Genomic DNA, 20,455 nt, shown 5'->3' on the forward strand with positions numbered 1-20,455 from the left:
CAGCAGGGGCAGAATGATCGTTAGCGGCTCCGGGGGAGCAAAGTGCCGTTCACCGTGGGCCCCTGGCCCGCGACGGCGGCGCCCTGAGGGGACACAAGCGCCCTGATGGGACGCCGCTGCCGCCGGGGCGGGGGAACCAGCGCGGCTCTCGCGAGAGCGCGGGCCGCCGCCGTCGCCTAGCAGCGGCCCGGCCCGCAGCCGCTACAGCCCCGCCATGGAGTCCGGAGGGCGGCGGCTGCGGAGGCTCCAGGGGCCGCGGGAGGAGGCGGCGGCGTACTACCGAGGCCACCGAGTGCCGCAGCGGCTGGAGGAAGCGCTTAACGCCCTCTTCCCCCAGCGCCCCGCGGATATCTACGGGGAGCTGGTAGCGCGGGGAGGGGAAGCAGCGCGCAGGCGCCGGCTGCGGCTCCGCCTGAGTGAGAGCCCGCCGCGCCGGGCTGAGGGGCTGCCGCCCCCGGCGGGGCGAGCGGTGCTGGAGGGGGCTCTCCGCGGCGAGCGGCGCCATGCTTCGGGGGTGAGGAGCGGCATAGAAGGGGAGGCCCGCCGCACCGGGCCTTCCCGTAGTCCGCTCCCAGTTCTGTGCTCGCCCTCGGGCGAGCGGGGGCTGCTGTGCGCCCTGGTGCCGCTTGCCCACCCCAGGGGTTTGATAAACCAGCAGGTTGATGTGAGGAGCACGATGTCTCTGTGATTAAAATGAAGCTTAGATAATTTCCTGCGGGCTCGGGCGAGGTCTGCGATGGCTTTGTGTTTGTGACCAGCGGCGCTTCGGCACCGGGCCGCACACATCTCCGCAGCAGCGGGGCTTTTTGTCCCGAGCTGGTTGCTCGTCTCGGCCCAAAACCGAAGCCCGTGGCTTCGGGAGGGCGCGGGTGCACGGCCCTGGTGAAGCCGCTGCTCAGCACAGTGGTGGCTGGGGCCAGCCGCAGCAAGGCACTGGGTGCTAATCACACTGCAGCTGTCCCTGCAAAGCACAGGGGCCTCAGTGGAGGTGTCAAGAATCAGACCGATTTTATCTGTTCCCAGTAGGAAAAATATTGTAGGCAGCAGTCCTAATGAAACCTCCATTAGTGGTGATACTGGAATTGCCAATGCTGCAATAGTGAGCAGCTCCTGGAAGAAAATGGTCTCTAGTATGTTCTTTGATGTGAAAGTGGTGATGGAAATTAAACATTTCCTTACATCTTATACCATCTCCAAGTGTTTCGATATCACCAATGGAAGGGACTAGGACTAGTAACACCTTCCCTTGCTTTGCTTGGTTTGGCAGGTTCCTCTTCTATGTAGCTATCAACGTTTGCATGTTTTCCCATTCAGTTAGCCATGGTTTGGTGACCCTCTCCAGTACCAGACTTGAAACTTGTAAGGAAGTATGTAGTAAACCTCAGGTAGCAACTTAATCCTTTTTTTAAAGCAACATCAGTGTCCATTAAATACAGACAGAGCTACAAATATATTCCTATAGTTGGGTGATGACAGCTCAACAGGCCCATTAAAGATCATGTTGGAAGAAGTGAGAACTCCTCCTGCCAGAAGTCCAGGTGTTCACCTTTCTCATAGGGCTCAAAGCTTGCTAACCTAAAATCCCAGATTCCCCATGGAGTAGTGACCCGTAGCTACATCAGCTGACTTGTGTCCTGTTACTAGGTGCAGCATACCCACAACTCCTTAAAATTGTGCCTTCCTGGTTAGCTCAAGTTGGATCCAACCAAAACAACACTCCTGATTAGGAGAGTTTGGTCTTCTGTTAAATAACCCTAAAACAAGTATGTTTTGTAGGAGAGGAGTCTACAAAAGGTGCAGTTATCATTCTTAGTGAGGAGTTTGCTGACAAGCTTCTCTTCCTTCCACATTAAATCTTCCGCTGTGAAGATCTTTAATATTGCATCAGTTGAGTGTTGAGACACGCGAGCCACTGTACACGTCTTTGATGAAGCAACCTTGAAACATTATTAGGTATCCAGGACATTAAGTCCATTCTATACCCAAGAAGTGCGTTCTGAAAATACTTCTTGTTTTTCCCTGTCTGCAACACATACAGAAATTCATGTGTAACATTTCACATGAGAACTTTTGCTGAGCAGGAGGATTTTGGTTAAAGATTGTTTCTAGTATTTTGGGGGGGAGGAAAAAAAAGCTTAAGAACTACTTGTTAATGAAAGCATGCTACAGGAATTTTAATATAACATTAGGATCTAGTAGAGTTCTGTATGCATTTCTAAGAATTTTTCCTGTCCAGGATCTATCTTCTCTCATGAGAGAGAAGAGGCATGTATTTTTTCCAGATCTAATCCACAAACAAAATCACTGTTTTGTAGCAGCTCACCGCACAGGGGAGGTGGAGGCTATGTGAATTCTAATAGAAGTGAGTTTCATGAGTAGCAGGATGGCTGTTTTTGTTATTCAGTGCAAACCCAAGTAAGCTTTGGACAAATGCCTATTTTCTAGGAGGATTAAGGAGATTTTGATGCTCACCACTAACTTTGCCAAATAAAACACATGTTCATCTAAGCTGGATGTGGCTTTGGACTTCCATGCTTAGATATGGGTTGGATCTGTTCCCTGGAATCTCATTCTTAAGCAGATAATATAGGAGTAAATGTGCAGTATAACAAGTATTTTGAATACTGGGATGTATAAATGGATTTGCTCAATGGTGGATTTGATTTAAATATATTTAACGGAATAAAAACCTCTTTGCACAGAGTTTTACCTTTAATGAAGTTCTTTCTCCTTCATTTAAGGCTAACTACTTGTCTAAATTTTCAAAAGCTCCAGTAATATGCAAATTAGTTGGAAGAAAAGTTCTTGATGGAGTTGGTCAGCCAACATTAGAAGTGGAAATATACTGTAGAGTCAAAAACTATGAGAAGGTATGAGCTGCTTCTTCCTGATTTACTTATTTTAATAAGACAATATCAGGGAGAGGTACTGTTCTACTCACATCGTAAGGAATATTTTATTTTCCATCTTTAATGAAAGGGTATGAATCCCTGTGACTCAACAGTTGAGTAAATAGTGTTGTAACTTAGGAAAAAATCTTTCATGAAAAGTTAGAGAGTGGCAGCAACTATAATAACTTTATTTTCCATGAATTAGACAATACTTTATTTTATGAGTAGGATGTGACAGTGGATCTTTGTATATTAAATTTTTGTCTGTCTTAATGATCACATAGCTTTTCCTTACACCCCATATCTAACCCTGTAAGTTCATTTTCATTTTACATTTTTCTTTTTTTTATTATTTTCAGAAACTTATATTTCTATTTGTGTGACAGTGCTTCAGAAAAATATAGTACAGGTGAAAAACACAATATAGGTGAAGGCACTTTTTTTACACTGAGCTAATAGGCCAATGTGGGTGATAGTTAAGTCAACCATATCTGTCTGGCACGTCCAATGCACAGCTGATGGTGCATTTCCATCTCTCCTCCAATCTGAAATATTCCAGATACTGTCTTTGCAACTCTAGCTATCGTGGAGTAATTAGTTATACTTTCCCTCAGTTAAACTATGGCTCACTTCATTCTTGAATTAAATATCATTTCATAGATACTCACAGTATGTAAAGTTAATAGTATTAGTGCAGGTAACTCTGTGATATTTGTAAACGGTGTCTTTATTAAGTGAATTTTCTTAAGAATCGTTTATCCTTCAGCAGTACAGAAAGATATGCTTGAATTACCCAAGTAAGACAAAATGTAACTGATCATGAGGGATAGCATTAAGCATGGACGCTGATGAGTCATTGTGCACCAGGCTACCAACAGCTGCAGTAAAAGATGTCGTAATGACTGTATGGTCTTTAAAATAACTCCATTCTAGTATGATAACAAAATATATGCATCAAGCAGATCTGTCAGGAGGTTTTTGCCTAAATAGTTAGAATTTAGGTCAAGAAACTTGAATAACGTGTGTGATTACCAAAGTATAGGAGACTAGGAAAAAGGTGCTGGATGAAAAAAGACAAGTGGAGCAAACAGTAGATTTGGAGATAGGTACTTGTATGGGTAAGGACAGATACTTCTTAGTCTTCCAAATGACTTTCAATTTCCAAGTTAGAAATTAGTGTTTTAAGCCTTTTTACATTTTTTTCAGAGGATTTGTTCTACTGTAATGTCTTCTCACTCTCAAATACCTGAAAATGCTTTACCTGAAACAACTGAAGCTGATGAGAAAGAAAGAAATGACTCTGTTAACACTGCTGTGGAATGGGTGAATGAATCACTGAACACAATGTTAAGAGACTTGAAGCCCACTGAGCAGTGTAAAGTTGATAAGATGCTTGGGTAGGTCTTGCATATTATGCAAATTTTTGCATTTGAAATATAAATCATTAATTCATATTGTAAATGAAAAACATACAGATTATTAAATATTTTCTAGGGGTTTTTTATATTTTCAGGATATGATGTCTATCGCAGATACATTCCACTGTATTATTTCCTGCTTTTTTTCATAATTATGATATGAAAGGCTTCATACATGGCATACAAAAATAAGGGTCTCTAAGAAAAAGATGCCTGACCATGTTCACAACTCAAACGCTCAGTTTAAGAAACTCCTTCAGTGCCAGTTTAATTCAGTGGGGATGTTTTTTCAGACAGCAACTCCACTTCTTCAGTTCACCACACTGCAGAAAGGCCTGTGTGTGTTCTTCATTGAGCTAATCCACAGAAAACATGGATATAGTTTTCAGGTCCTGGTGGAGTCTTCTTTCTGAGCAAGCTACTCCAAAAGGCTTCTTACTTGGGGCAATTAGTGTCTTTGGAAGCAGTTTCTTTAGTAAACATCCATGTTTATTTCTTCTTACAAATATTTCTCCTTGGGATCATCCCAAAGTAAAAATAAATGGCTGTATTTTTCCATTCAAAGAAATATGACTGGTTTTTATAAGAAAAAAAGATGGAAGGTAAAGGCATCACAGATGTATCTGAATGTGTTTTTATGGTAACATTAGAGGAGCTACCTGGCAGCAATTATGGTTTTCTTCACCCTGGAAGCAGTAACATGGTCTGTCATCCTCTTCTGTAGTTGGAAGTGTTTCTTTCAACTACATCACTGAGGGGAATGGCACTTCGCTGTCAGGGTGGCTGTTGGGCGGCCACACTTAACAGACTGTAGAAAACAAACCTAATTGCTTTCCACATGGATTAGCTTTGGGGAATAAGGAGCCAATGGGAAAGAAATTCTTCCAATTGTAGTGAGCCTAAATAAGATTTTAATGCATTGTTTACGCTACTTTATATATCTTACCTACTTGGTTTGTCTGAATTGGGCGACTGTGACCCATGTATGGAGTTTCTACTTCGTGCATGTAATTGAAATTCAGCCACTTCTGAGGTCGCAGCCACTTAGATAACCTGTGTAGAAGTGACCTGTTGGATTAGCAACCTAGGCCAAGTTGTTGTATGTCATGAAGTTGTGACAGGATCTGTTACTGCTCATGCAAAGCAAATACATCCTTCATGCTGATTGTCTGCACAGAGCTGGCTTTCAAACCAGTATGATTTGAAAAGCATGTGCTAAGGTTTATAATACTTGCCTGTGGTTCTTTTTCTTTGATCAGCACTGCAGACAACTACCAAAAAATAATGTCATTTATTGACTTCTCCAGGTTCACACAACGAGTCAATGGTAGAAGCTCAAATATATGTCCTTAATCCATCCCTTAGCATGTTCTTTAGCCTGTATCCTGTGTCTACTTGTTACATGTCTAACAATATTTTGAGGCATTGATCTTTATGCCTCTTCCCTCAGTGAGTACTTTACAAAAAAGGTAGAAGAAAAAAAAGAAACTCAAAAGCAAGAAGAAGCAGCAGAAGCCATTCTTGCCCTTACTTCATGCACTCCATCAGCAACAGCACTACCTGGGAAGAAAAAAGCAGCAAAACCAGGTTTTACTTTGGTTTTAATATTTTCTGCAATACGGATATTGGTAAAGGTGCTAAAATACTTTCTGAAGTATCCCATAGAATACTTCAGAACATGACACAGTGTCTCACGTTTAAAGAGTTTGCTTACTCTGTCCTGAATCTTCCTTCTGATCACAGCAGTTTTTACTGCAGAAATGAGAGAGGGGCGCCAATGATTGTAAAGCTACTTGTTGTTAGAGGAGTCCGGAAAGAGGTGGTGACTTCCAATAGTGGGCACTTTCGGAGGTAGCATCTGTGTTGTAATTTGTGCAGGTTACAAAGTAGTGTAGTGGAAAGAACCTCTGCAAAACACTGCAGTTTATCAAGTTGCTCAGTACTTGATTTACACACGTAGACACTAGTACTCTTCATCCTCAGTGTAAGAGGTATAGAATCTGTGTATAGTATGCAAATTATGTATAATCTAATCTGCATATCCAATTAAGGTCCTATTAAGAACATCTTATCATGAAATAACAGCTGTATCCTGTAGTATTTATATTTTGTTGAAATCAAAACTTGTACAGCATTCTTACTGGGAATGAAAGTAGCTGGCCAGATTTACAAAAAAGTCCCCAAAGCATATGATTCCTGAGAGTCAGACCATTTATTTGGTTTCACATAGGTGCTTACTCTGCATGTTCATGCAAGAACAGTAGGCAATAAAAATGATAGTGGGAACTGCTGGGTTTCGAGCATTTTGTCAAACTTACTCTACTGCATTTGAAAGGGTATTAAGTTCTTTTGAAAATTTAACAAGACAACACATGTGGAATATTTAAAAGACCTATTTTCTCATTGGAAAATCCAACTGTAACAGGCCTACATTTTTTTCACACTCGTTAGTACAAGAAATCAAGTATGCGTACTCCCAATCAGCTTATAAAGTAATCTCCCAAGTTGTTTATGCAAAAGCTGAGCACATAAGGAAGACAATAAAAAATACCGAAATCAAAGGAGCCTGAAAAATGATATGACATTACTGGATATAAATAAAAATACAGATTTCAGTGGCTGAAAGATCTCTAAAAGAAATGGATTTGAAACATATTTGACACCAGAGTGGGGACAGATACTTTGCTTATTTGTAAGGTCATTTCATAGAGAAAAAATGACAAGATTAGGCTTAAAAAAAAAGATCTGATTCTTTTGTAATACATTGAGTACATACTGAAATGACATCACATTAACTCATGTAACTGTGATACATTTTAAATGAAGAAAATATTTAGCTACTGCTTTCTGTCCTGTAGGGAAGAAGGTGGCAGTTGCAGAGAGAACGATCCCACCTGCAGAACCTGCTGAATCAGTGCTTTGTGGCAGCTTAGCCATTGGGGGAACATCACTTGCTGTAGCTAAGGCCGGTGCCACCATTAGCCGCATCCCGTTGTACTTACATATTGCACTGCTGAAAGGTAATCAGGTACGTGTGATTTCTGTCATTTTGTTTATTGTCACAATTATTCTACAGTTCTGAAGCCAGTAGTCCCTCGTAAATATACCTCATAGAAAACACCCTTAAGACCACTGTCTCCAGCAGTCTTTGAGTCCTGTGCCATAATTAAAATATATGAGAAATAATTCTTATTTTTAACATTTTTGTTTTCACACGGTAGTCCCAATTACAGGATTCACCTAAAGAAATTACTCTGCCGCTCCCAATGGTTACTCTGTTGAACTGTGAAAAATTCTCACCTGCAAAACTGAAATTAGTGAAAGAAGTTATGCTTATACCACCAGTTCAGTTATCACTCAAACAGGTACTGTTTCATTTTAATTTTTATAAATATATTCTAGAGACTTCACATATGTAGTGTATATGCACATAATTATATAGATCTTTTCAATATAGTCCTTAGAAACTGTATTTTTCATTTTCTGCTTACTTGCAAGGCCGAAGTTTTAAGAAATTCTAACACGGATCATTAAAAGAAGTAAATAGATGAAGATTTAAAAGACGACACAGGAAGATTTCAAGTTAAAAATGTACGTGTTAGTATAGAGGAAAAAAACAGTGCATTGAAGAAGATGTAGGGGAATTGTGTTACACACAGAAGAGATTTTAGTTTTATTTAGAATGTGATTTTACATTAGTAGATTATAAATAGTATCAGTTGATAAAGCATACAGAACAAAACTAGCAAACTCACAGGAAAGCAGAAAATCTGTGGGAATAAATTGCTTTAAAAAACAAAACTGTGAAGATAGAAGGGAATACAAAGCAGAAGAAAATCTATTCAAGGGGCAAGAAGGATGGATGAGACAGACTGGATCAACCCTCTCTTTTTGTTTAGCCATGTGTTGCATTGAAGAATGTATCTGCACAAGATGCCTACATTAGGGCTGTGATTTCTACTTTGTATGCTGGTGACCTGAACAAATAGCTGAGCTCGATTCTCTTTCTTTTTCCTTTTCCTTTAACTTTTCAGAAGTGTTACCAAGAGCTCTTAATAAGGTTGCTAATTCTGTACCTTTCAAAGACGTAATGCCTCCTAGTGCTCATGGGAGACTGGCAAGCTGTTTGCTGCAGTGCAAAAAACGTAGCCATTCGTCCTGTATTGATGCGTTGTCAGCTGTGACTGACTTCTGCCCCCTTCAGTATTCCTTTACAGGCACAGATTTAAGGAAATGTGAAATGTGATTTACAAAGTTAGAATAAAACTTTTACTAACTCAGCTGAAAAGGAAAAAGAGTCTTGTGTTAAAAGCAATGGATTTGTTTAGCTGTAGTGTTTCTCCATTCCCCAATGTTTAAAATTAAGACAGCGATTTTTTCCCCTGCTTCCTGGAAATGTTCTAAAGGTAAATACATTCAATTTTCTCAGAGTTTCCAGTTAGGAAGTGTTAGATACAGTCACAATTGTGAATAGTGATTATCATCTTCCCACTTCTCAGATATTACGCAGACCCAGATATTGCTTACTTGTTAGATTTGGGAAGGGTTCCCTTTGGGAAAGAAGAGACCACTTTTCTTGCCACCTCACTCGGCAGCATAGTCAAATATTCCTCTTCATTCCAGTGCTACTAACCTTTTATCACTGGACACCTGACAGCATTTTGTGGTTGTGAGACGGTGTTAAGGAAGCCTATAATAGTTTTTTTTTTTAAGAAGACTTAATACAAATATCGGCATTCAGAATAAGTGTTTAAGTGATTTAAGCTGCTAAAATGAAATAATTTTTCTTTCTTTTGAAGATTACTGTTGTTTAATTTCAGGGCATAGAAAGAGTTCTGGATATTCAGAAAGAAATGATGAGACTGTTGGAGCCTCCAGGCAAAGCGGTACAATAAAAATGTGTAATAATAATGAGATGTACTTCATTTGGCCTTTCTGCTACTATTGTCTTTTTGAGCTTAAACATGGAACATTTAGCCCGTTAGCAGGTTTGGTCTTATGGCACAGAATAGAAAATGTGTTTCTCTGACAGACGAATAAAACATTGGCCATTTGGTGGTATTAAATTAAGGAAGATAGAGTAAAACATTGTTCTAAGCAGAGTAAGACTTTCTATTTGCCTGAAGAAGTACACTGAGTGAATGGTATCACAGTGAACATGTGGTATATGGTTCTGATCTTGCTCAGTCTCACACGCACACAACGTGTTATTCAAGGTACTGCTGCTGTAGTAGCCTACCATTCTCAGTATGTCCCCGTGCTTTTTGCAAAGCAAGGTTGTTGGGTTTCTCCATGTACAGAGTGTGGATTCTAAGATCCCCTGTATATTTGATAGACTATGTGGGAATCTTTTGAAAAACGAATGATGGTTGGGGTGATGCCACATAGAAATAAACATTTGAAATGAGTTATCACCACAAAATAAAACTCGATAGTTGCCAGTAGTATTCAAGATAAAACAGAAGCTATTTCCTAACTTGAATATTCGCAATCTCTTTGGACCAGAATTCAGTCACCTTTTTTTTTTTTTTTTTTAATTTTTGGACTTTCCCATGGAATTGATTTCTTTCTTTCACTCCCAACAGCCCAGTCCTCAGCTAGCAGACAGTAAGAAAGGCAGAGCACATAATACAGGGAAGAAAGCTCCGGTAAGAAAAGAGACTTTCATTTTAAGCCTTCAACAAGGTATTAACAACAGCAGGGAACCAAAAATGTTCTTAAGAGACGAAACATTAATTTACATTACCATTTCAGAAAGGTCAAAGCAAGACTTTTAAATATTCCAAATGCTCATATTTTACATGATAATTTGGATTCTTCTGACTATACCTTCCCGTCCTATGGAACAATAACATAAAGGGGAAATTGCACCGGAGTCTGATCATTTCTTTCATATCAAAAACCTGGTAAATTATCCAAATGAGCATTTGCAGGCCTGTAACACCAGCAGAGAACATGCCCTTTTGCTCACGTAGGCCATAAAACTATTACCTGTAACACTTGCATATTGTGCTGTTTGCTAAAGCTGGGGGCATAACTCCCCCCTCGGTCATGCTGCACTAAGTTCCCGGTTCCTGTTTGGTTATAGATAATGGCAGATACGAACCAGTAGCTAAAGGGCAGCACTCACAATAGCGTGCAGTGTCTGAAAAACCTACAAAAAACCTGACAACAGACAGACGCGTGAAATATCTGCTCAGTGCAACTCTGCTTGTGGCTCGTGTCCAGGAACACTGAGGCAGACACCTCTACACAGCTGTGCTAGAGGCATTTCCCCTCTATGGAATTTGTTCCTTCTAGATGTCTTGGAAGACTCTAGTGTTTCTTGAACGTTCCATAAAGGCAATATCAAAGTTGCAGTTGAGGATAAATGAGTAAAAACGGTTTAAAAGCAGAGAATACATTTTTGTGACAAAGGATAGTCCATACCACTGGAAACTTTTATTTTGCATCCATAACAACCCAGTGGCGGTTGAGTGCCTTTACAATCTTTTTGTAAACCAGTCTGGCCATATAAGAGCGAGGACTACATGACAAGATGTATTTCCAATGACTATTCTCTCTCTGCTCGTTAGCACTTGGTTACCCCTCATTCACAGAGAATTGTCCCTAAAGTTCCTAATCGATTTCTGAGAACAAATTCATATTTTTGTGACTAAATGCAGACTGAAATGCCAGTGAAAATATATGTATTACATATATACATGTGTGTAAATAAAGTGATTATTTTTGTTTTACTTTCAGCCACGAGCCTTAAAAAGAATATCACACATAGGTTGCCTAATGACAGGATGTGATAATCTAGAACAACCGCTACTCCTAATGCAAACAGCTTGCAACAATATAGGTCTGGAGCTAGGAACAGACATGTACTTAGCAATAAATTGTGCTGCTCATGAGTTAATGGATTACGTAAGTTATTTTAAATATCTATTTTGTTGGTTTTTTTAAAAGGAATGTAGCTATTTGCTAACATTATTTATTACATTGCAAACTCACCTAGAAGCGTCTAACTCCATTTTTTAAGGTAGCAATCAAGCAAACAAAAGGACTTGTCTCTGCAGTTATAAATTATGGTTGCACCAGTCCTACAAGTGTAGCAGCTACGTTATTGGATTGCGAGTGCAAGGGGCCAAGACATGCCAACCTCCTTCCGGTAGCTTGGTGCAGTGGGAGCAGTGAGAATGCATGTGTTCCTCCTCCGCACCTGTACCAGCATACTGGTGGTGCACCTTGCGTGGGCTGAGGCTCCCTGGACCAAGGCAGACCCCCATTACGGCTCGTGTCCTGCCTACGGGAATGTCTGTTACTGTCATGATTTAACTTTTAGCATTCAAATGGTATAAGTCTGCCCGCATCAGCCAGGTTTATTCCTTTTCTCTATTAAATAAGATTTTTTAGATCAGTCTATGTCAAATATAGCAAACCGTTTGAAAGGGCAAACACCTACTATGTGCCCTATTTAACAAACCATCTTCATTTCACGTTGCATCTCAGACAGTTTTGAGTTAAAGTATTAGGTGGCAAATCCTGGTAGGTGCTTTTTCATTTCACCACAAGGTATAAATGAAATAATTATCTTCTATCCACCTTGCTTTCAGGGATGAAGAACAAGAAATAATTTACACAAGTATACTTCTGTACTTCCTTCACACCACCACATGCTTATTTCTCCATTTTGTTACACTACAGCTGTTGTTTTCTTCAAACTAGCGTGACCTTTCTGTGTATTTTTGCTATGGTATGTGTGCATACCCACTACCATTGATCTCACTGTGTATCAACGCTCATTTTTTAATTCTTAGTTTTCAAGATTTCTATTTGACAAAGTTTATTTATCTCCAGCTGAAGTCCTGAAGTTCTTGCCCTTTGTTCCAAGATCAATCACATTTCTCTTTAAGCAGGAAAAGAAACTTGCTATTCCATTTAATGTATCATGAGATTTTGTGTATTTGGGTGTGCTACAGTGACAAACATTCCATTATTACTATCTTTTGTGAAAGCAGTTGCTTTCCTGACAATTTGTGATATCTGCATCCTATGCCAGAATAAGCAAGATCTTAATCAATGAATTCTCAGTAATTCCACAACTTTCTGTTACTGAGCTGTTAAAGTCACTAAAGCAGTGGGTATTCTGGCAGCGTTTGATGTGTGCCCTTAATAATCCTCATACTCTGCAGTTTGGGCTTCTCATAATGATGAGACTAGTTTTAAACTAGGCTTTTTTGAAAGGGGAAAGAGGCAAGGGAAGGCAATATCTTGTTTTTGAGCACTGAGGATGTACTCCTTTCCCCTTGCAATGTTTTCTTTATGAAAATGTGGACAAAAAAATTAACCGTTTTTGGAAGTGAAAAGTGAGATTTTCCATGCAAGATTTAATAAAAATGTAAAATATTGCTAGCTTTATGATAAAGTTGTGTAAAACTGGCAGTGTCACCTAGAAAATGCTGAAATAGATCTCCCTTGTCTGGGGAGTGGCGTCTTTCAGAGACTTTGGCATGAGCCCACTGTAACCCAGTTACTTTAGGCAGAGTTTTCTCTAACGATGTGCTGACCACCATAGAGTAAAGCAGAGAAGTGAGTGTGTCCTCATTGAAGAACACACGATCCACTGCCTTCACAGAGATCTGTATGCTTACCTTAGTACTCTGGGTTTTAAAGTATTACCTTCCTTATCTTTTATGCTTTTTACTTTACTTTCTAGGTTAAAGGAAAATATGAAATACTTACTGGAACATTCAAAAGTCCTGATGAAATGGTTGACATGTATGTGGAGCTGATTAATAAATTTCCTTTTATTATTGCCTTAATAGATCCCTTAAGAAAAGAGGTAAGATACCAAAGTGCAGTCCTTGAAAAACTGATAATACCGTTAAGTGGCATATCACTGAACTTTTCACATCTTTACAAAACATGAAATACAAAGCTTCTATTTTCAGAGTCTTTGGGTACAAAAATACCACTATAAAAATGCATATAACAGTCATTTGCTTCTCTGTAATTGACGATAACTCTAAATTTTGTCTCTACTTTTGACATAATTCCTGACAGAAAATAATCCTGGCATGAACAGAATATGGGCAGTACAAGTATTTTAAAAAACTACAAGAAAATGGTTTTTTTTTCCCTGATTCTACTTGCTAAACCATTGTCATTTTTATTTTCCGTCTTATGTAAACAAATAATTCAAATTATAAAATCTAATTATAAAATTCAAGTTATATATAAATGATATTATATTATATTATATGGGAGAAGCTAAAAATTAGGACACAGTTCTATATTCCTTAGAATCACTCAAAGACAAAATTATTGCTGCTGTTCTTTATGGCGGAGATTTATACCCAAAGGCAGAGCAAGCCTGTCACGGCAGCATTGCTCAGCAGAGTTTTGAAAGTGGTAGTAAGATACCATGTGTTTACCACTGCGCTCAAAGTTAGAGGAGTTAATTTGGTGTGGCCAAAAGACTACAGCAATCAAGTAGAATACATTAAGCATGTTATCAAGTTATAGATGGATGAAAGAAAGATTAAATATTAGCATTTATACATAGGATTGTGTTTCCATGTATTACAAAAAAAGAGATAATACTTAATTGTAGCAGAACCTACAACTGTACACCTAGATTCTGCAGTTGCACATCTTAATAAAAATTTGCTCCTGCTGTCGAATTGCACACTTTAGCGTCTTTAAAATAAATACGAGGGTTGTTTTCATGCACAAAACATGAAGACCATGACTGAAGAGGGAAGCAAAGTGAGGCTGTCTTTGTGAATCTGCCCAGTGCCTGAACTGATAATTCTAAACCAGATGAAGTGAGAAATCCGACTGATTTTGTCCTTATCTGGACCTTTAAAAGTTCACTTTTTTAATATCTGTGTTTACTGTTCCCTCACTGTAGTTATCCTTGGCTCCCTGCACTGTTTCAGTGCGAATTATTCCCCACTCCTGCCAGGGCTGCAAACTTCCATGAGGATTCTTGTGAAGAAACGTATTTGCAATATGAAAATCTGCAGAATTACAACAGATAGTGAAGTACAGTTTGAATAGCGTACTCTTAAGGGACATGCCTCTCCTCCTCCTCCTCCCCCTCGCAAATCTACGAGGTTTACCCACGCCACGTCTTTGCCACAGATAATTAGGTCCTTGAGGATTAGCTCTGGTACCAATTCAACAATTCATGGCCACACAACAGACCGCTTTAGTGCTTAAGTTTAAACATTTGTTCAGGTGTCAGAATCTTCATTTTCACTTACATGTGAGCTTGAAATCCTTCTAGGAATGGACCCGTATACAGAGCTGTAACTGTATATAGGTACAAAAGCTCATCTGAGCTGCAGACGAAGAATCATTACTGGCAGAATTAGTAACTAGAGAAGTTATGTTTTTAATGTAAAAACTTGGTATTCTCTGGAAACAAAGAAAACAAGATAATTCACGAATTTCTTCTTTCAAATGATTTATATATCCTTGTCCTTTATTTATCCTTAAATCTCGGTACCACGTGGACAGTGCATTAAAATCAAGAAACAAAGACCCTAAAAAATTGGAGCTATGCTGGAAAGAGAGCACTGTATTCTGCTGTTCCTTACAGGCCAGTCGTACAGCTCTGAACATCCTGTCTTCGTACGTGTCATTGAGTCTATGGCTGCCTCCTGTTTCATTATTTTATATTCAAACAAATATTATGACACTTAAAATATTAACTCAAGCAGGAGTCCTCTGAAGAAAACAATAGAAAATTATTTTCTATTCCATTAGAATTAAATAAATTTCATGAAGGAAATCAAAATAGCAAACTTCTACAGTTAATTTAATTTTAAATATTTTAAACTGTACATGAATGCAACTAGCTTTGATTAATTCCAGCTTAGAATTTATGTTTTCTAGAAAAATCTTAAAATCCAACCAAAAATCTGGTGGTATTTTTTTCTTAGGTATATTTAAAATAAGGCATAAAAGATAGTAGTTTTATATGAAGGGTATCTTTAAGATTAAATTCACCTTTTTTTTCTTTTAATTTTTACCTCCTCAATTAGGGTTTTCATTCAGCTTAGGTTTTTGAAATTCCAGTTATTTACTTGCTTGTTTACGCAGGACAGACAACAATGGAATAACATATGTTGTAATCTTGGTTCCAACTGTTACCTGATTGCTGAAGATGCTGCCACATATCTTTCCAAACTTAAAACTGACCAAGATATAAACTTACCAACGTGCAGTGGTGTTGTCCTAAAATATATTAACCAAACCAAGGTCTCAGACCTCGTAGAACTTACTGGACTTCTAGATGGTGAGTACAGGGGGCGAAAGGCTGACTTTCAAAGCCTACAAGTCAATAAGTAGTGTTGCTACACCTGTAAATCCTACGTCCTTTTATTTAATTATTGCCACTTGTAATTTAGAAAAGGCTTGCCAGAAGAAACTAGAATTCATGTTTTGATTCACAAATCTCCGTTCAGGAGCTTAACACAGCATTCAAGGCTTCAGCTACGGTAAATTAATACACTGTGGATGCTTTGAATGTGGGTGCCCTTTGCCACTGCAGCTGAGTGTCATACCGCTAGAGATGAGAATTAAACAAAATAAAAAAGATGGAGTTGAGTAATCTGAATTTTGACTAATACTGTATTAATTATTAAGAAATCCAAACAAGTCCAGAATGTTTAAAATTGCAGTTTACCTAGATTATTGACTGCATATTATTGAGCCTTTGTGGTAACAGCACTAAGAACTTGCGCAGTTTCATGCATAAGATTTCTTCTTGGTATCAATTTTTCTTTATTCATTTTTATACCCAAGGAATAGATGGACAAATTTAATATATCTAAATCCCTTCCTTATTCCGTCAAAAAGCCCAGAATCACTGTACCAAAGACAGTAAATAGCAACTTAAAGATTTCATTCAGTCATGATGGTAAATTCTCTTCTATAGTGAAGAAAAATCAGTACTATAGTAAGGAGCACATTTAAAATAACTAGAGCAGCCTGCTAGCCTGCAGAATACGTTACCAGACAGATCAGCTAGCGACAGAAATTCGGGTAGGATGTTAGACATTCCCGTAACCATGCTGAAAATAAAACATCATATTAACGTAGGAAACTAATACAGTTTACATCCTTATGAGATGGGTTTCAGTGGTTTTACTCCTGCTTGTATTTATGCTTAGATAGCCCAAAGGTAAAAAAGGATGAAAAGTCCAAACAATTTCTGTGCTGATATATAAAACATACACTAATGAAGGTTTTACACTCCCGTTATATATAGGTCAAAGACATATTACCATATTAGGAAGTCCAGATGGAGAATCTTCTGATGACAGCCTTGTGGATCTGGTAAGTACTGAAAGCTGTTCAGTTGCACAATTGCCAGAGCACTGCTTTTAACGTGAACTATTTTTTGAGGAGAAAGCCTGTTTCTGCTTGAGAAAGAAACAACATTTTACAAAATGGGCTTTTTCTAGAGAGTTGCCTTTTTTTTCGCCACAGAGAGTTAATCTTTGAGTATAAAGAGAACACACAGGAAATCTGCCAAAGCAGGGAGTACATTCAGAAGTGTGTATGATCTATTTGGTTGCATTAGTTTATGTTAAAAAAAATGTGAGTTACTTGAAACATTTCTGAGTAGTAATAATATTTTAGGCAAAAATCCTTAACACTAATATAGTTAGTCTTTTTGTATTAAAGCTACATTTGCAAATAAAATTTCATTTCATGCGCCAGTGAAAATTATTGTTTGCATTCGACAAATCTTTCACTAGGAGATTTTATTTCTATTTAAAGGGGGGGTTTTATCTGCAGAAAGCTAAGAATGTTAAATTAGAAGTAGGATACCATGTTTCATAATTAAGAATGACTTCACTTCCCGAACCGTGTAGTTTTAAAATACGCACTTTCTCGTTTAAGGCTGTTGGACTGGGTGCCAGGTTTATCAAGTTGGGAGGTCTTTCCCGCGGAGAAAGGGTGACCAAATACAACCGCCTTCTTGCTATAGAGGAAGAACTGGCCAAGAATAGAACACTACGTATGAGCTTCTTTCTTACTTTGTTTTCAGCTTGCAATGAATACGAGAACAAAGATTGGAGGGAGAATGATTGAAACTGCACCACAGGAGGGAAGCGAAATCAAAAGACTATAAATAAGCGCTGACAAAAAAAACTAGGATAGCACATGCCACAATGTATATTGTTGTCCTAATGGATTATCTGTTTACTGAATGTTAAAATAGACCCCTTCTTGAGGAGTAGCCTACATTAAGCTTTTTTCCAGAATTAATTGGTTGGAGTTTTGAAGCCCACGGTGCAAAAGGAACAAAACAAAAACCATGCATATAACACGACGAAAAGCTGACAAAACGGAATTTTAGGCCAAATACCCCATCTCCCTCAAGCCCCTAAACATATATAGCTAACAAAACTTCATTTCACAACCCCCTTTTGTGTGTTACATTTCCAGCAAAATGTGTTTGGAAAGCTACAATTGCGTGGGTAAGCACTGAAAACCCAAGAGAAACCGAAGTTGACTATGCACATTCAGCCTTAGCCACTTGCATGCATCTGTCTGCATTTCAGGATCTGCAGCTTCTTTTTACACTATACTCTACTCTGTTAAATGCTTAACAGTTCATTAGAACCACTTCTCGCTTGTTCAGGTATCAATCAAGACAGAATAAAGGCATACAGTCCGAGGGGGAGGCAGAGAGACAAGGAGAGGAAGAAAGGAAGGAAAGGGTTTGCAAGAATTTATTGTGCTTAAGAAAAATGGAGGAGAATTAAGTCATTTTACCCTCTTGTTTCTACTCATTTTCAATCTCGTATACGTAGGACAGCAGCACTTGCCACGCACGCTATAGAACAAAGTTTTTATTTAAAAAAGAAATTTATTGAAAATATTCTGATGGTTCAAAGTCTCCCCCGTATAATCATATATAATCATTGTACAAAACAGAAACAGAGACAGAAATTCTTCTTTGCTAAGGCAGTAGTTCCACCGAATGCATTTTTCAAAAACAAGACAGATAAGTATGAAGAGCTATGAACTTTAGCTGCCTCAGCAATATTAATATATTCCCTATTCAACTGGTATAGTCTAAACAAAGAGCTCGAGTTTGACAAATATTTAAACCTGTATCTCATAAAATGAAATAGCAACAATTCCCGAAGCCGTTAATCGTTTGGCAGAAGTAAAACCCAATAACTAAATCAACAGCAGGGAAATACTTGAGCCAGCACGTCTGAGCTGCATACCAAACTCTTCATTTGGCTGGGCTGCGAGCTGCAGAACGCGCTGGAGGGCTGAGAAGTCGAGGGCTCCGCCAGAGGCTCGCAGCGGGGAGGCGACGCTGACCCGCCTCAGCCCCCGCAGGAGCGGCCCAAGGGGCACGCGGCCGGGCCCAGCAGCGCTGCCACGGCCACCGGCCCCCTCTCGCTGCGAGCATCTTGGGGCACACGGGCGGCTCTGCCTGAACGCAGCCCCAGGGCCGGAGCCGCGCTCCAGCCACGGGAGCCGCCCGACGGCGCGCGCGAACGGCCTGCGAGCACGGGCCGGGCCCTCGCTGGGAGCAACGCCTGTAGCTGGGGCGTTTCAGTGGTGGGGTGGGCGCTGTGTAGGTGGGCAAACCAGGGAATTCCGCGGTGAGGGCAGGGGAGGGGGAGTGTCATGGAGTTGGGAAAACCAGCAGTGGGAAGAGAGGTGCAGTGTTAGTTACGTGGGCTCGCAGACAGTTTTCAAAGGCCGGGGCAGGGACGAGGCACAGCCGGGTGATGGGAACTTTTGCAAGTGCACCAGTGCAGAGGAGGACGGGCGTTCAAAAAAAGGGCAGCAAGGCGAGGTGATAACTGAAGGGAATGCAACAAACATCCCAGCTCGAGCTGCTGTGCACCGTGCCCTAATCCTGCATTCAAAGTGCGGGGCTCTTGCTCCTTTTTTCTAAGGACCAGACTTAAAGGTGTTCAGAGACTTGTAAGCATCATGTGGCATTTTAAAGAAATCTGAGCGCACAATTGGATTACAGCAAACATGAGTTTCTTTTTTCTCTTCTATTTCAGGTGAAGCACATCTTGAATTTATTGCTTTTGCCGAAGAGTCCCAGCCAGAAAAACAACTTTCTGACGTAATTCCTCCCCCAAAGCAGGACTCCTTGCCTCCGCAGCGCTCTCAGCCAGCCCTGCAGGTTCGCAGCCTGTCTGCTCCGCCCCCGGAGAACAGCACGCTGACCTAGGTTGTCAACATTAACTTTTGGATGAATTTCTAAAAAGAAAAAAATTATAGTAAGAAACCCATATATTAACTACTCTTTAATCCATTTATTTTCAAGCACTTTAGCTACACTTTTTTAAAAGCGTTCAGATACTAGCTCCTCTTTTCCCAGGAGACCATTGCTTTCAGCTGCAACCAAGTTAACTGAGCAGCAGCTATAGTTTGAAAATACCACAAGATTCTGTGCTGCACTTACAAACTGAGAAAACAAATACCTCTGTGTTAAGTCCAAAAAGAAATGTTTGTTTTGGGAAAGTCAGAATCTCTCTCCATACAAAGAGCAAGCTATTGACAAACAGTAAAAAAAAAAATTTACAAAAAACAAAGGCCTTGACTGTTATGCTGCTCCATCCCCCCACACACCCTCAATGCTGCTCTTAGATCTGGCCTACGAGGGAAGTTCTGCTCCAGTTCTAGCTAGCTATCAATACAAGCGCATCCGCGCAAACCCCAAATGTAGGGCACAAAGCTGTAATTGGCACCCCTGGGAAGCTTGCTTCACTCGGAGGCAGGGAATAACCAGGCAAGGTCTGGGAAACTTGTCAGGAGTCTTTTTAATAAGCCACAGTGAAAAGATAATTTATGTCCCAGGTAACAAACAGTTTAAATAAAAGAAGTACTTTTTAAAAACTTCGGGGTTTTGTATAATTTGAAAATTTGAACAGAGAGTACAGCAGCAATAATTTGAGGAAAAATACATGTATAAAATGTTGCATCTCAAATTCAGTGTAACAGATACCCAAGTGAAAAGTTAAGCACCAGAACCAACCACCCCCCAGAAACGAAGATATCCATGAGAGACAAATTTCCCCAAGTTTAGGAATCATATGTAGTTCAGCAATTAGATCAAGTCCAAGATTTTCTTAGCAAACATGCAAAAAAAACACC

The 20,455-nt window shown here is 39.7% G+C and overlaps 1 protein-coding gene across 4 annotated transcripts; it reads left to right on the forward strand.

Annotated features, from left to right (window-relative positions):
• The first annotated feature begins 155 nt into the window (after positions 1–155).
• Positions 156–20,426, forward strand: ENO4 (enolase 4). 4 transcript variants are annotated; one of them, XM_075108232.1, is made up of 14 exons: positions 156–364; positions 2,742–2,870; positions 4,098–4,288; positions 5,760–5,896; positions 7,168–7,337; positions 7,543–7,674; positions 9,130–9,195; positions 9,895–9,957; positions 11,054–11,221; positions 13,014–13,139; positions 15,407–15,602; positions 16,578–16,645; positions 17,216–17,333; positions 19,357–20,426. In XM_075108232.1, the coding sequence occupies exons 1-14, from the start codon at positions 215–217 to the stop codon at positions 19,527–19,529; spliced, it is 1,887 nt and encodes a 628-aa protein (XP_074964333.1). In that variant the 5' UTR covers positions 156–214; the 3' UTR covers positions 19,530–20,426. The 4 variants fall into 4 exon arrangements, with proteins under 4 accessions (XP_074964333.1, XP_074964334.1, XP_074964336.1 ...); XM_075108233.1 differs by lacking the exon at positions 11,054–11,221 and having other exon boundaries at positions 157–364; XM_075108235.1 differs by lacking the exon at positions 17,216–17,333 and having other exon boundaries at positions 157–364; positions 19,357–19,522.
• Positions 20,427–20,455: the final 29 nt, after the last annotated feature.

The sequence above is a fragment of the Phalacrocorax aristotelis genome, chromosome 12 (genome assembly GCF_949628215.1).
Source record: "Phalacrocorax aristotelis chromosome 12, bGulAri2.1, whole genome shotgun sequence".
Lineage (NCBI taxonomy): Eukaryota > Metazoa > Chordata > Aves > Suliformes > Phalacrocoracidae > Phalacrocorax > Phalacrocorax aristotelis.

Coding starts and splice junctions, on each gene's coding strand:
- ENO4 (XM_075108232.1), top strand. CDS start 215: ATGGAGTCCGGAGGGCGGCGGCTGCGGAGGCTCCAGGGGCCGCGGGAG. Junction 15,603..16,577: donor ACTTACTGGACTTCTAGATG/GTGAGTACAGGG, acceptor CGTTATATATAG/GTCAAAGACATATTACCATA. Junction 16,646..17,215: donor ATGACAGCCTTGTGGATCTG/GTAAGTACTGAA, acceptor TTCTCGTTTAAG/GCTGTTGGACTGGGTGCCAG.